General features: G+C 36.0%; 1 protein-coding gene across 1 annotated transcript; it reads right to left on the reverse strand.

Annotated features, from left to right (window-relative positions):
• Positions 1–13,439: 13,439 nt before the first annotated feature.
• On the reverse strand, positions 13,440–13,799 carry LOC139198157 (uncharacterized mitochondrial protein AtMg00810-like). The gene has a single exon (XM_070826425.1). It carries the CDS (start codon positions 13,797–13,799, stop codon positions 13,440–13,442), a length of 360 nt encoding a protein of 119 aa, XP_070682526.1.
• Positions 13,800–14,442: the final 643 nt, after the last annotated feature.

Raw genomic sequence — 14,442 nt, forward strand, 5'->3', positions numbered from 1 at the left:
TTTCAGGTTATTAATATATTAATATATATAATAGTAACCAGCCATTCATTCATAAATTAATCCGTATGATTTGTTTAATATTGTGTTGTAATATTAACTTGGTGTATATACAATACAGAAGAAAATGACTAGGGATTACCCTTGCCAGTACTCAAGTACGGCCCTGATGTCTATCATGGCATCAATCCAGTCCACTGCTTTTGGCCTCTGCAAGGAGAGGGACTGGAGTGAGTGGAAGTTGGGCCGGGACATCAAACTTTTCACGGCAGTGTATTCGGTAATATGACTGACTAAGCTCTTTGCACCATCTGTATTTAACTTAGCATGCCTGATAGAATTTGTTTGTTTTGTGTTTTTGATTGAGTGTTTGAATCGGTTTCTTGGGAGAATTGAAAAACAAGAAAAGGAAAAATTGGAGATTGATTTCTGCTGTGTAATTATGCAGCAGACTTGATTGAATAAGTAGAGTGAACATTACACAAGAGTATGGTGCATTTCCATCACCCATACTTATCTAAAAAGGTGATTGACAAGAGGCTTTAACAACCATTAAGCCTTACTACTCCAGATTACATCCTAACCCTTCATTTGGGGTTAAGTGATTTAATCTGGAGTGTACACTTGTCACTCACACACTTACACAAACATTTAAAAAACAAAACTAGCCGTTGGAGACTAGAGCCCCTTCATTTTCTTTCTTCTTCTTCGATGCAGATGACATCCTTTTGCTCGGGAGTATCTTGCTGCCTTCGACTCCCCGACTCCAGGAGCTGGTTAGCTTCCAACACTCCCTTCTAAACTGCTTCTGGAAGTCAATCCGAGCAAACCCCTCAGGTAATTGAATCTCTCCTTCGGTAGTGCTTTTGTGAATATGTCTGCGATCTGATCTTCTGTGCTGCAATAGATTAGCTTGATTGTGTTGTCCTGCAATGTTTCTCTGATGAAATGATATCTTCTCTTGATGTGTTTTGTTCTCTGATGAAATACTGGGTTTTTAGTCATGGCAATTGCAGAGGTGTTGTCACACAGAAGTGGTGTGGCTTCAACTTGCAATTCGCCAAAATCTTTAAGTATGAACCTTAGCCAAATAGCTTGAGCTGTAGCTTCTGATGCACTCACATACTCTGCCTCGGCTGTGGACAGTGCAACACTTTGTTGCTTCACAGAGGCCCATGAAAATACCCCTGATCCGAAAGTGAAAGCATAGCCCGATGTGCTTCTACTATCATCCTCACTGCCACCCCAGTCACTGTCACAGAATCCAATTAGAATAGATGACTTTCCCATCTCATATTTGATACCATAATCAAGAGTTCCTTGTACATATCTTAGCACTCTTAGCTGTGCCCATATGTATCTTGCTAGGATTCTGCATAAACCTAGAAAGTAGGCTTGCTGAGAACATCAGATCCGGCCTTGTTGCAGTTAGATACAATAGACTGCCAACAATGCTTTTATATAGACTAGCATCTGCAGGTTCACTTCCATCCTCCTTCTTGAGCTTCTCATTTGCAATTAAGGGTGTAGAAATTGGTTTGCAGCCCTTCAAACCAAACTTCTCAAGCAAAGTTTCAGCATACTTCTTTTGATGAATAAAGATGCTACTTGTTTTTTGAATTACCCCAATGCCAAGAAAATGATGCAAGAGGCCTAGGTCAGTCATCTCATACCTCTTCATCATTTCTTCCTTGAACTCTTCCATCATTGCAGCATCATTTCCAGTGTAGACAACATCATCTACATAGATTGAGACAATGAGTGTCTTGTTGTTGCTTTCTGTCTTGGTGTAGAGTGTAGCTTCACTAGGACTTTTCTGAAATCCTTTCTCAATGAAATAGGAATTAATCTCACTGTACCAAGCTCTTGGAGCTTGTTTTAGGCCATAAAGAGCCTTCCTTAACTTGTACACTTTTTCTGGAAACTCTTGACTTGTGAACCCTTGAGGTTGTTCCACAAACACCTCCTCCTCTAGCACTCCATTTAGAAATGCAGATTTAACATCCAATTGATGCAGCTTCCAACCCTTCTTGGCTGCTAGTGCTATCAAAGTCCTTATGGTGTCTAACCTTGCTACTGGAGCAAAGGTTTCATTGAAGTCTACACCAGGTTTCTGTGAGTACCCTTTGGCCACTAACCTGGCCTTGTTCTTTTGCACAGAACCATCTAGATTTAGCTTCACTTTGTACACCCATTTTACTCCAATCACAGGCTTCTCACTTGGTCGATTTACAAGTTCCCAAGTGTCATTCTTTTCTATCATTTCAAGCTCTTCCTTCATTGCTTTCTTCCAAGCTTTATCTTTCTCAGCTTCTTCATACGTTTCTGGTTCTACTACACAGTAATTACATGTAGCATAAATCTCATCCAGATTTCTCAATCTTACTGGAGTTGAACTAGGAGTTGTTGTCTGTGATTGACTTGATTGTGGACTCATAGTAGCTTGCTGTGGAGTTCCTTGTATGTCACCATTATCTGTGACTTCTTCTTGAACTGAGGTCTCTATAGGCTCCCTTGTTTGCCTTTTGTTTAGGTCAATTTGTAGAGAGACACTGTCCTTTTCCTCTACCATTGTATCCCAGTTCCACATTGAGTCTTCATCAAAGATAACATCCCTTGATAGGATTATCTTTTGAGTCAACACATTATAAACTCTGTATCCTTTCTCACTAGTACCATAGCCTACAAAAACACCCTTGTTACTTGATTTCTCCAACTTGTGCCTTAGTTGATGAGGGATGAGATTGTAGCACACTGAGCCAAACACTCTCAGATGCTTCACAGAAGGCTTCCTTCCACTGAACACTTCAAATGGAGTCTTCTTCTCCAATGCCTTAGTAGGACACCTATTCAATAGATACACTGAGGTGTTCACAGCTTCACCCCAAAATTTATAAGGCATGTTCTTCTCATGCATCATAGACTTAGCCATTTCGACTATAGTCCTATTCTTCCTTTCTGCAATCCCATTCTGTTGTGGTGAATATGCCACAGTGAGTTGCTTCTCCAACCCTACATCTTCACAGAATACATTGAACTCATGTGAGGTGTACTCACCTCCCCTATCACTTCTTAGTCTTTTGATTTGGTATCCACTTTGTAATTCCACCAATGCCTTAAACTTCTTGAATATTGTGAATACCTCAGACTTGAACCTCATGAAATACACCCAACACATCCGTGAATAATCATCAATGAAGGTTAGGAAATACCTGTTTCCACTGATTGTTGTTGTTCTCATTGGTCCACACACATCTGAGTGAATCAATTCGAGTGGCTTTGTTGCCCTCCAAGCCTTTCCAGCTTCAAATGAATCTCTGTGATGCTTGCCAAACACACACCCTTCACAGATTTCATTGCATTGATCCATTTTTGGTATACCTTGCACCATTTCATCCTTTTGCAGATTTTGTAAGCTTGTCATGTTTAAATGACCAAGTCTCTTGTGCCATAGTTTCATAGAACTTGTCACACTTGCTTTCTTTGCCACTTCTTCTAAGTACTTCAGTACAAGTGGAAAGCTTCTGTTTTTCACTTCCACTTTGGTCACCAAGTTTGATAGGGATCTGTCATCATAGATTTCAACCACAGTTCCCCCAAAGAGTAGGAAATAGCCATGCTCCATCATTTGACCCACACTAAGTAGATTCTCATCCAATCCAGGCACTAGCATCACCTCCCTTATACATCTTCTTCCTTTCTTGGTGTTGATAACCAGAGTTCTTCTTCCAGTGGCTTTGACAATGTTTCCATCTCCCATTTTCACTTTTCCAGTGAAGTTGGTGTCGATGTCAATAAGTAAAGACTCATGTGCAGTCATGTGGTTGCTGCAGCCACTGTCAATGTACCACACTTCATTGTTTCTCTCCATTTTTGCATTGAAAGCACAAAACACATTTGCTTCTTCTTCCACCTGATTTGCACAGTTTACTTGTTGCACATTCTTTGATCTGCAATCCTTCATAATGTGCCCAAACCTGTTGCATTTGTGGCATCTAGGCTTGTCCTTGAACCAACACTCTCCAAGGTGGAATTTATCACAGTGCTTGCATTGTTGCTTGGTTCTTGGACCTACATTTGTATTGCTGCCTTGGTTAGGTTTTGAGTTGTGATACCCTTTTCCTTCCCATTTCTTGCTTTTGCCCTTCCACTGTGGTTTCTGATTGCTTGCACTGGCTTGACTACTAGATCCAACATTGAGTGTTTGAAAGGCTTTCTCAGGTGTAGAGTCAGCATGCCTCTCGAGCCTTTGATCAAAAGCTCTTAAGGATGCCATCACTTCTTGTACACTGAGAGTTTCAGTGTCTTTGGTTTCTTCTATAACACTCACTATTGAATCATAGGGTTTAGTCAAACTAATCAACAGTTTTTGGACAATTCTTTCATTAGGCAGTTCCTCACCATATGTTTTCATCTTGTTTACAACATCAAACAGCCTAGTGAAGTAGTCTTTTAGCAGCTCATTTTCCCTCATTCTTGTATACTCAAAATCTCTTCTAAGGGACTGAAGTTTTACCTTTCTAACTTTGGTGTCTCCTCTGTATTCTTGCTGTAAAACTTCCCAAGCTCCCTTTGCAGTCTCTTCATTTGCTATCCTCGGAAAAATGGTGTCTGAGACAGCACCTTGAATGATTCCAAGTGCTCTAGCATCCTCCATCCGATTCTGCTTCAGTGTTTTGAGTTGTGTTTCTGTGAGATCCTCCTCTAGAGCATCGATCTCCATCTCAGGTAGTTCATACCCATGTTGAACCATATCCCATAGATCATAGGATTTGAAAATGGTTGTCATTCTTATTCTCCAAAAATCATAATTTTCCCCATCAAAGACTGGAGCTTTTAGCTCACTGCTACTGCTGGATCCTTTCATTTCCAGAATTGTTTGTTGATTGTTGTTATAGAAGACACTACGTTGGTGCTCCCAAAGATCTTATCTTGCACAGATTACGCCCCAAAAGTTGTAAGATCAGTAACAAAGCTCTGAGGCCATGATAGAATTTGTTTGTTTTGTGTTTTTGATTGAGTGTTTGAATCGGTTTCTTGGGAGAATTGAAAAACAAGAAAAGGAAAAATTGGAGATTGATTTCTGCTGTGTAATTATGCAGCAGACTTGATTGAATAAGTAGAGTGAACATTACACAAGAGTATGGTGCATTTCCATCACCCATACTTATCTAAAAAGGTGATTGACAAGAGGCTTTAACAACCATTAAGCCTTACTACTCCATATTACATCCTAACCCTTCATTTGGGGTTAAGTGATTTAATCTGGAGTGTACACTTGTCACTCACACACTTACACAAACATTTAAAAAACAAAACTAGCCGTTGGAGACTAGAGCCCCTTCATTTTCTTTCTTCTTCTTCGATGCAGATGACATCCTTTTGCTCGGAAGTATCTTGCTGCCTTCGACTCCCCGACTCCAGGAGCTGGTTAGCTTCCAACAATGCCCTGCCTTATCTGTATTTAGCCATAAGCAATTTTCTGCTGCGAATCCTTGTGAGCTACAGTTTCTCCATATCCTGCCTTATCTCTGTATTTAGCTTAGCATCCTCAGTTTGTCAAGACTATAGGTTGAGCTGTTCCAAACCTGTGTTTTATATGATGTAGGGAGTCATTACTTCGGGATTGGTCCTTACTCTGACCGCATGGTGTGTGCGCATGCGAGGGCCTTTGTTTGTGGCTATTTTCAACCCTCTTGGCCTTCTGCTGGTGGGCTTAGCTGCGACGTTGTTGTTAGATGAGAAGTTACACTTAGGAAAGTAATTTACTTTGTTCTTTTTTCTGGTTAAATTGTAAGGGAGAAAAAAAAAACAGAAAACTGCATGAGAAATATTTCTAATATCTCTATATTTTGTTATGCCCTGCAGCATATTAGGAGAGTTTTTAATCATCTGTGGGTTATATATGGTTTTGTGGAGTAAAAGAGAGGAACTGAAGACGATGACAGAACAGCCACCATCACTACTTGAAGAGTCCCATTCAGAGAGGTTCTGTTAAGAGAGGTTATGTTAGTTTTCTGTTAAGAGAGATTCTGTGGCAACTCTTGGACAAAAGTTTGTAATGCTCATTCAGTTGAGCTTAACGCGGATGATAAACAACTCTTTCTCCTCTACAATCCTTCATTTCTTTTCTTCTGTTGTTCATCTGCTTTTCTAAAGCTTCCACCTCTACTCCTCCTATTCAATTCAAGACACGTGTTCTCTAAAGCTTCCACCTCTAGTCCTCCTAAACCCTTGGTGGCCGAACCGAAAAGTATAAAACGAATACCGAACAGATTCCTTTTCGGGACTGCATTTCTAAAACCAAACTGAATTAAAATTTGGTATTCCCGATTCCAGTATTCTCGAATTTGTTTTGAATTTTTCAGTACGATTTTGTAAACTGCGGTGGTAGCGATGGCTGATTCATCGGTGGCTAATTCGTCGCGGTGGTGATGATGGCGGAAAGGAGGGTCGAGAGGGAGGTGAGTTAAAGGAGAGGAGATAAAAGGGTAAGTCGAGCCGGTGGCGGTGAAATGGTATAAGGTTGGCGGCTTGGGTTTAATAGTTCTTAATTACGACAAATAAGGATGTTGCATTATAGTATCTCATTGGTTGAGACCATTGATTTCTTGGAATGAGATTTGGGGTTCGAGTCTCTCCAGCCTAATTTTTTAGGTAAGTTATGTTGCATTATATTTAATATAATAAATTTATCGGTTTGGTTCGATTAAATCTTTTTTTTTAACAAACAAATAAATTTATCGATTTGGTTCGTATTAAATTTTTTTTTTTGAACAAACAATATTATTATATTAAGTAGAGTGTAGCCTTAGACTCATACTGAGTTAGCAATAATGTAATTCAAATTCGTCTTTGACGAGAATCGAACTAAGATTTCTCACTTACAAATGACGAGAATCGTATTAAATCTTAAACTCACAAATTCTTTACCGAATTCGAAATCGAACTGGTCGGTTCAGGATTTTCGGAACTTTTTTTCTAGCCCCTAGTCCTTTGACATCGATATGGGTTTATTAATTGTTCAATAAGATTTTCTAGTATGGTTGAAGCAAATTTTGTAAACTTCATCAGTTTCATGTTAATCAAAAGACAACTTTATTTACTTGGAGAAGTCAACATGATGAATTGTTGGATGAACAAGCTCCAATGACTCAGTCTTCCTATAAATGAGTTTATACTCCCTGATCCGTTATAAATATCTCATTACTCTTTTTCATGCTAACCTATGTGCAAATCTATATAGGGTTGGATTGGAATCTTCTTAGTAAACTGCAACAGAATGAAATGTTTGATCTTGTACAAGTTTGTGCATTAATGAAATGGTAATGCACAAGGCTTGTCTTGCATCTCATTATTTCTATGCCAATTTGAGGTCATTGCTTCTTGCTTAACTTTTCTTCTTTTTCTCTTTTTTTTTCCTTTCCTTTTTTTTTTTTGTCAAAGTTTTTTTCCTTTCCTTTTAATTTATTATTATTTATGGGAGGAGGAGAATTCAAAACTATTATAATAATTTAGAGGAGCGGGGAGTTTCGAACCCGAGACGTATGGGTGGAAACTCAACACTATATCCACTAGGATATTCAACCACATGCAAACAAATTTATTATTGCTAAAGGAAGGGAGAAAGTTCGAAACTATTACAATAATTTAAAGAGGAGGGTTTCGAACCAGAAATACATAGGTGAAAATCCAACACTTTATTTACTACGATATTGGGTCACATACAAAAAAATTGGTAATTCTTTTTCTCTTTATTTTCTTTCTAACTAGCCATGAATGCCACGCCCAATGCCGCGGGATCAAAAACCGTACTTGATGTGTATTACATACAAAAGGTAATACTTGATATGTATTACATACTATTCACATTCAAAGGTTAATACTTGATGTGTATTTCATACTACTTACATACAAAAGATTTGCTAGATAGTCTTATTAAAAATCGTATGAAATCTACAAACAATCAGATTGAGATACATAAGCTTAATCTATGCCTTTACAAAAATTACAGATTAAATTAAATAAAACAAAATTTAATCACAAATTTCATCTGGGTAATTATCAAAATCTAAACAAAAGCTAACCACGTTGATTGGTTATATCATTTGGTATTAATAACTACGTACAATGACAACATAACAATCTTTTGCTTATAAGTTTTAATTTCAAAACACAAACAATTCTGAATTGTCCAAGACCAAGTATAAGCTCAAAATTGTCACAATTTGCCCTACATAAGACCCCAATGCTTTCCCTATTTATGGGTCGCGGGGATGCTGATTAGTATACATGTGATATAGGATTTTAATGATGGTTGTATATATTTGTGTAACTAGAGTTGTAAACACAATCTGCATAAACACAAGTTTACGTACAAATTAAACAATAGCTAGTAACAATGTTTGTAAAAGATATCAGAGTTGGATCAGCAACTAATTACTAATCAACACTGATATCGCCTTCAATGTGCCGTTAAGTTTAACAACCTACTTGTGCTGTGAACTATTTGAAGAAAATGTCAATAATTCCTGCAAAAACCCCAATTTACCCATAAATAAATTTTCAATTTACATTTCTAATTAAACCCCAGATATGTAATTAATTAGCATGTGAAAGATGATGGCTTTACCTTGACCTAGCAGAGATAGAGGCTTGGTGTTTTGATTTGAGGAGGAAAAGGGATTTCATCCACCCAACTTCAATGCCCACTACAAAACGAAAAGATAAAAAATTTAGTCATAAAAAATCCACCAAAAAATATAAAATTAAATGAGATAGTAAACATTACCCATAAAAAATTGAACTTCAAACTGAATTTCAAAATCAACGTTGATGAAAAAAGATCAAAAAAACAAAACAAAAAAAAAATTCAATTGAGAAAGAAGTATGCAAATATCAAGAAAAGAATTGCAAAAAAGGGTATTCGCTGGAAAACATAGACTTCGATTAGAAGCTAATCTAATTTGAGGGTGTAGAGTAATCACCTTCGCGGAAATGCCAGAAATTGGCCCCAAAAAAACTCTGATTTTTGTCTTAAAAAACCACCACAAGCTAGGCTTATGGAACTCTTCGATTGATGGGTACGTTCGAGCATGCAAAGCTTGAATGTTGTTGTTGGGACTATCCTGAGTTGAATAGTTGTGGTTACGGGCCAGCCGCCATTGGAACACATCATAAAATGTTGAATTTTGGGTTTTTCATTCGAAGGTGAGTCGAAGATGAGAAGAACAGTGAGAGGGAAGAGAGAAGGAAGAAAGAAAAAAAAAACAAATATATATTTTCTAAGACAGTGGCAGGAGAAGTAATAACACAAATTTGGTAGGGGCAAAACAAGAAGCACACTATGATTATGAACAGTGACATGGTTTGTTTTGGGTTTTAGTATATATTGAATTTGTGATTTCCATATGTTATCATGATGATATATGTATATTCCTACTGGAGTCACTTAATACTATAGTCTAATGTTATTCCTCTTCATTTGTAAGTAAGAGATTTTAGGTTCAATTCTCGCCAAAGACGAGTTTGAACCACATTATTTCTAGCCCATTGTAAGACTAAGCTCACCTCCTCCCCCCTTAATGCAGATGATATTGTTTGTTAAAAAAATGTATATTCCTATTAGATGATTTTTTTTTTAATCAAACCTATTAGATGATGTTATGTACTAAATTAGCTATCATGATGTTATTATTTCTCTTTCTATTGAGGGCCCTCATGCGAATTTATTTGTGGAACACATTAACGGCCTAGTATCCTAATGGTTACTTCAATAATCCAAACTTTTTATGTCCGCCATTTAATGATTAGCCTTCATGCACGCGCTCACGTGCGTGCAAAATGCAGTTTTTGAATCGCAGCATGCTACGCGCAATTTACACATTTTAAATGTATTTATATGCGTAAATTGACAAAAGGAAAGTCAAATATTTGAAGTAAATGAAGAATCTTAGATTATACTAGAAGAAACCCCTCATAAACTAATTAAAGCAGCTGAATCCACATAATAAAATCGATCTCTATATAATTTACATTAAAAATAGAGAAAATAATATTTAATAAACAACTGATTGAATCACATTATTACTAGCTCATTGTGAGGCTAAGCTCACCTCCCTCCCCCCTTAGTGTGGATAATATCGTTTGTTAAAAAAAACAAAAACAATCATTTGACAACTAATTTAATGACCAAAAGAAATTTTTTATAACCAGCATTACACGCCTCTTAAGATGTTCTGAATGTGTTTAAACATAGAGAAAATAATATTTAATAAACAACTAATTCAATCACATTATTGCTAGTTTATTGTGAGATATTAATTACAAAAAATTGTACAAAAAATTAATTATTAAAAATACTATTAAAATGACGAAAATACCATTGCCACATTTGATGCATTATTTTGGGTTGCTTTTGAAGTTTTTTGTTTGAGGGGTTTTTCTATCCGATTATTTTTTTATGAAGCTTGGGATACCAAAAAAAACTATTCATTAGGCTTGTTGACTTTATATATATAAGATAAGATTCTTGCAAAACACTAGACAAGTCCAAATTTAGAGACCAAGTTGTAGCCAAAAAGTTAACACAATATATTTCCTAAAAAGTGAAAATAGAATAAAATCCCAAACAATTGAGTTGTACACTTCTTTTGGTAGGTTCCTGGTTCGAACCTTCACGCTGATATGTAAGATGCTTTCTTATTATTTCACACAAATAATACAAACTTCAATAACTGATGACTTTATTTGCACAAAGAGAAAATTTTATTGGAACCCATTTTATTGGAACCCATATAACATGAGAATTTTTATTTGAATCCATATAACATTTTTATGCATTCAACTTACTCTTTACACTCATATTACTCCTAATTAAATTAGTAATATCTCTTTAAATCCAAATTTATTACCTAAACTACCTTCACCAACCCAATTTTACTTATACATTTATCTATATACTCATTTTGAAAATAAAAACCCAAAATTTGCAAATAGAAATCCATTACAAGTTAGGACTACGAAAATGTTGACAAATTCTTAGTCCAGGCAATATGATCGTCCTTGCAATCATATTGTGATAGGGTTTCAATCAATAATATTTCAACTTCTATTTCACTAAAATAAATTGTGAAACTATAAGAACCATGCACTCTAGATTTATTAACCTTTGTCATGTGTATAATCTTTCTAGTAAAACAAAGGTCTCAATTTTCATGGGATGACAACTTATTCATGAAAAGTCAATGATATCACGGCAACTAATACCTGCTTAATATGTCAGGAAAAATTGTAAGGCCAAATAAACAGTTTTGTTTTCTAATGCCAAACAAATTATTAATACTTCTACTTCTCATAGAAAGGGCTTCGTATCTTTTATAGCATATGCACTATTTTTCATAAAAAGTTTAATGGCATTATGCGAAGCCTAGGATTGACAAAAAAAGTTGAAACCCAAATACCCATTTTCTAAACTCTAAAAAAAATCTAAATTAAACAAAAAATAATTCATAAATCAATTCGTATGTTAGTCGGACGATTCAAAACCACCATCCATCGATAAAAATAACTAAAAAAAACTTGTTTTTCTCCTTAAGAGCTATTAGAGTTTTAGGCGAAATGAACATGGGATAAAGAAGGAGTGAATGTAGGCTTTAATTATAGGGTGTGGGGTTCATGGTATATGGATACATTTAAGTTTATTGTTAATTTCATCTTGTACTTGATGGTGATATGCAATAGTGTAAAAAAAACAATTAACATTTAAAGTTTAAATTGGGTATAGAAAGTATTTATAGGGATTCAAATAAAATTTCGATTTGCACAATTGGTCATCTAAATACATGACTTGCAAGCTAAGCCGTTCTCAACCAATGTGTAACGCACTCATAATTTCCAGGTAACCAAAAGCAAACAATTTGATCTTTCTCACATGCAGCTTCCAATTAGTGACTTTTTTTTTTGGGAAAGACCACAACTTCATTAAACCAACAAAACAAATTTACAACAAAGTGGTCAAATTACAATTACACATGATATAGATAGGAGTAATGCTAGGGAGACTATTTGTAGATAAAATTTTGTAAACTAAATGACATGGAAGTTGATAATTGAATTATTACTTAAGCGTTAATAAACGTACTCATTTCTTATTGGTGACACATCATCTAGTTTGCAAATTTAGTCTCCCTAACATTACTCGATAGATATGAACCCGCAAATTACAGCCCAACAGAAAGTTGTGAGCCAAGTAAAAGAAAAACCGAAAAACCCTAAAAACTTGCATCCTCCACTGCCGCTATCGAAAATTAAGATTCCAATTAGTGACATTGGTAGCTTATTAAGCACTCGAGCCAGTTATATAATCACTTAGAACAATTTTAGTATATGCCATCATTACTCTTATATGCAAATGAACAAGTTTCTCCAAAACTTCAAATGGAACTATAAGAAATATGGGCAAACGTGGCTACATCCCATAGTAACGATGCAGTTACTAAGTCTTAACATTCATGAATCTTCATATGAATTTAGTAGAAGGAAATCAAAACTTGCAGAAGAGCAGCAAAGAGAGAAATGAAGAGAAAGATAGAAAGAAAGAAAGAAAGAAAGATATAGAGGAAGAAATTGAATGATCTTTATGACTTGTAACGGTAATGAGCTATTACACATAGGTTGCTATATATAGCAGCTTGCAATTGATGACTCAACACCCTTTCACTTAACCAACTAACTAATTTGTAACTAATTATAGCTGACATGGCATGAAGGTGTATGCTAAGCTATTATACATCCTCAATCATTATCCCCCCTCAATCTCAGCTAGGGTAACCTAGTCTGAGATTGTAGCAGTGACGAATAAATGCAGGACCATGCAACCCTTTTGTCAAGATATCTGCAGTATGGTGCTCAGTTGGCACATACTGAACTTGTAAATCCTTCATTTGAACCTTTTCACGAACAAAATGAAAGTCTGTGTCCAAATGTTTAATCCGTGTATGAAATACAAGATTTGAACATAATGCTAGAGCAGATAAGTTGTCACATTGTAACAATGGTGGCTTGGAAATGAACAAATGCAGATCCTTTAACAACAACCTTATCCAGACAATGTCAGCTGCACAATGTACTAATGCTTTATATTCTGTCTCCGCATAACTCCTTGACATTAAAGCTAGCTTCTTAGACTGCCACGATATAGGATTCTAACCCATGAAAACAACAAATCTAATTACAGATCTCTCCTTTTATTGGAACCCATATAAGTAGGATTCTAACCCATATAAGTAGGATTAGTTATACCAAAGAACATACCTTAAGATCCTTTTAACTATACCAAAATGTATATTAGTAGGATTAGTTATATATGGACAAGTCACATTCACAGCATATGACAAATCTAGTCTAGTAAAGGTTAGGTATTGCAGAGCACCAACTAGACTTCAATATGCACTTGGATCATCCAAAGCCTTACCCTCAGTAGCTAGAAGTTTAGTATGAGGCTTGCATAGAGTTGTAGTAAGTTTACAACCATCCATTCCAGCTTTGTGAATCAAATCTCTTGCATACTTTGACTGGTTTATGAAAATATCCCCATTTTCCTTATACTCAACCTGGAATCCCAGAAAATAGGACAATTTTCCCTTATCTTTCAATTCAAACATATCTCCAAGCTCCTGAATTATGGCCTGAACTTTAACTTTGTTGGATCCAGTGAGAATGATGTCATCCACATATAATAATATGACAACAATATCAGTTCCATCATGTTTAACAAACAAACTTGTATCAGATTGAGACATTTAGAATCCTATTGCAAGCAAATATCCTGTGAATTTGGCATTCCAGGATCTTGGGGCCTGTTTCAATCCATACAAATATTTCACCAACTTGCATACATATTCAAGATGTGTAGAGTCCATAAAGCCTTGTGGTTGTTTCATATAAACCTCTTCCTCCAGTTCACCATGCAAGAATGCATTCTTGACATCTAAATGTCTTAATTCCCATTTAAACTAAGCTGCAAGGGAAATGATTAACCTGACTGTGGTATATCTCATAACAGGACTGAATGTCTCAAAATAATCTAAACCATGTTCTTGATTATACCCTTGAGCCACTAATCTAGCTTATACCTTGAAATGGAGCCATCAAGATTCTTTTTCAACTTGTAAACCCATTTACTACCAATGATAGCTTTGTGTGTAGGTGGAGGGACTAGCTGCCATGTGCCTTGACCTTTCAATGCATCAAACTCTTCTTGCATTGCTTGTTGCCAATTGACATTCGTTGTTGCACTTTGAAATGTTGTTCATTATGCTAAATCACTTATTTGAGCCATAAAATGAGAACCCTCCGGTACAATATTTGTCTTGTTCGTCAATCTATAAAGTTGATATTTGAGGGAGGCTAGCTATAAAGGCTGAATAGTCTTTTCTTGGAATA

The sequence above is a fragment of the Malus domestica genome, chromosome 08, assembly GCF_042453785.1.
Source record: "Malus domestica chromosome 08, GDT2T_hap1".
Taxonomy (NCBI): Eukaryota; Viridiplantae; Streptophyta; class Magnoliopsida; order Rosales; family Rosaceae; genus Malus; species Malus domestica.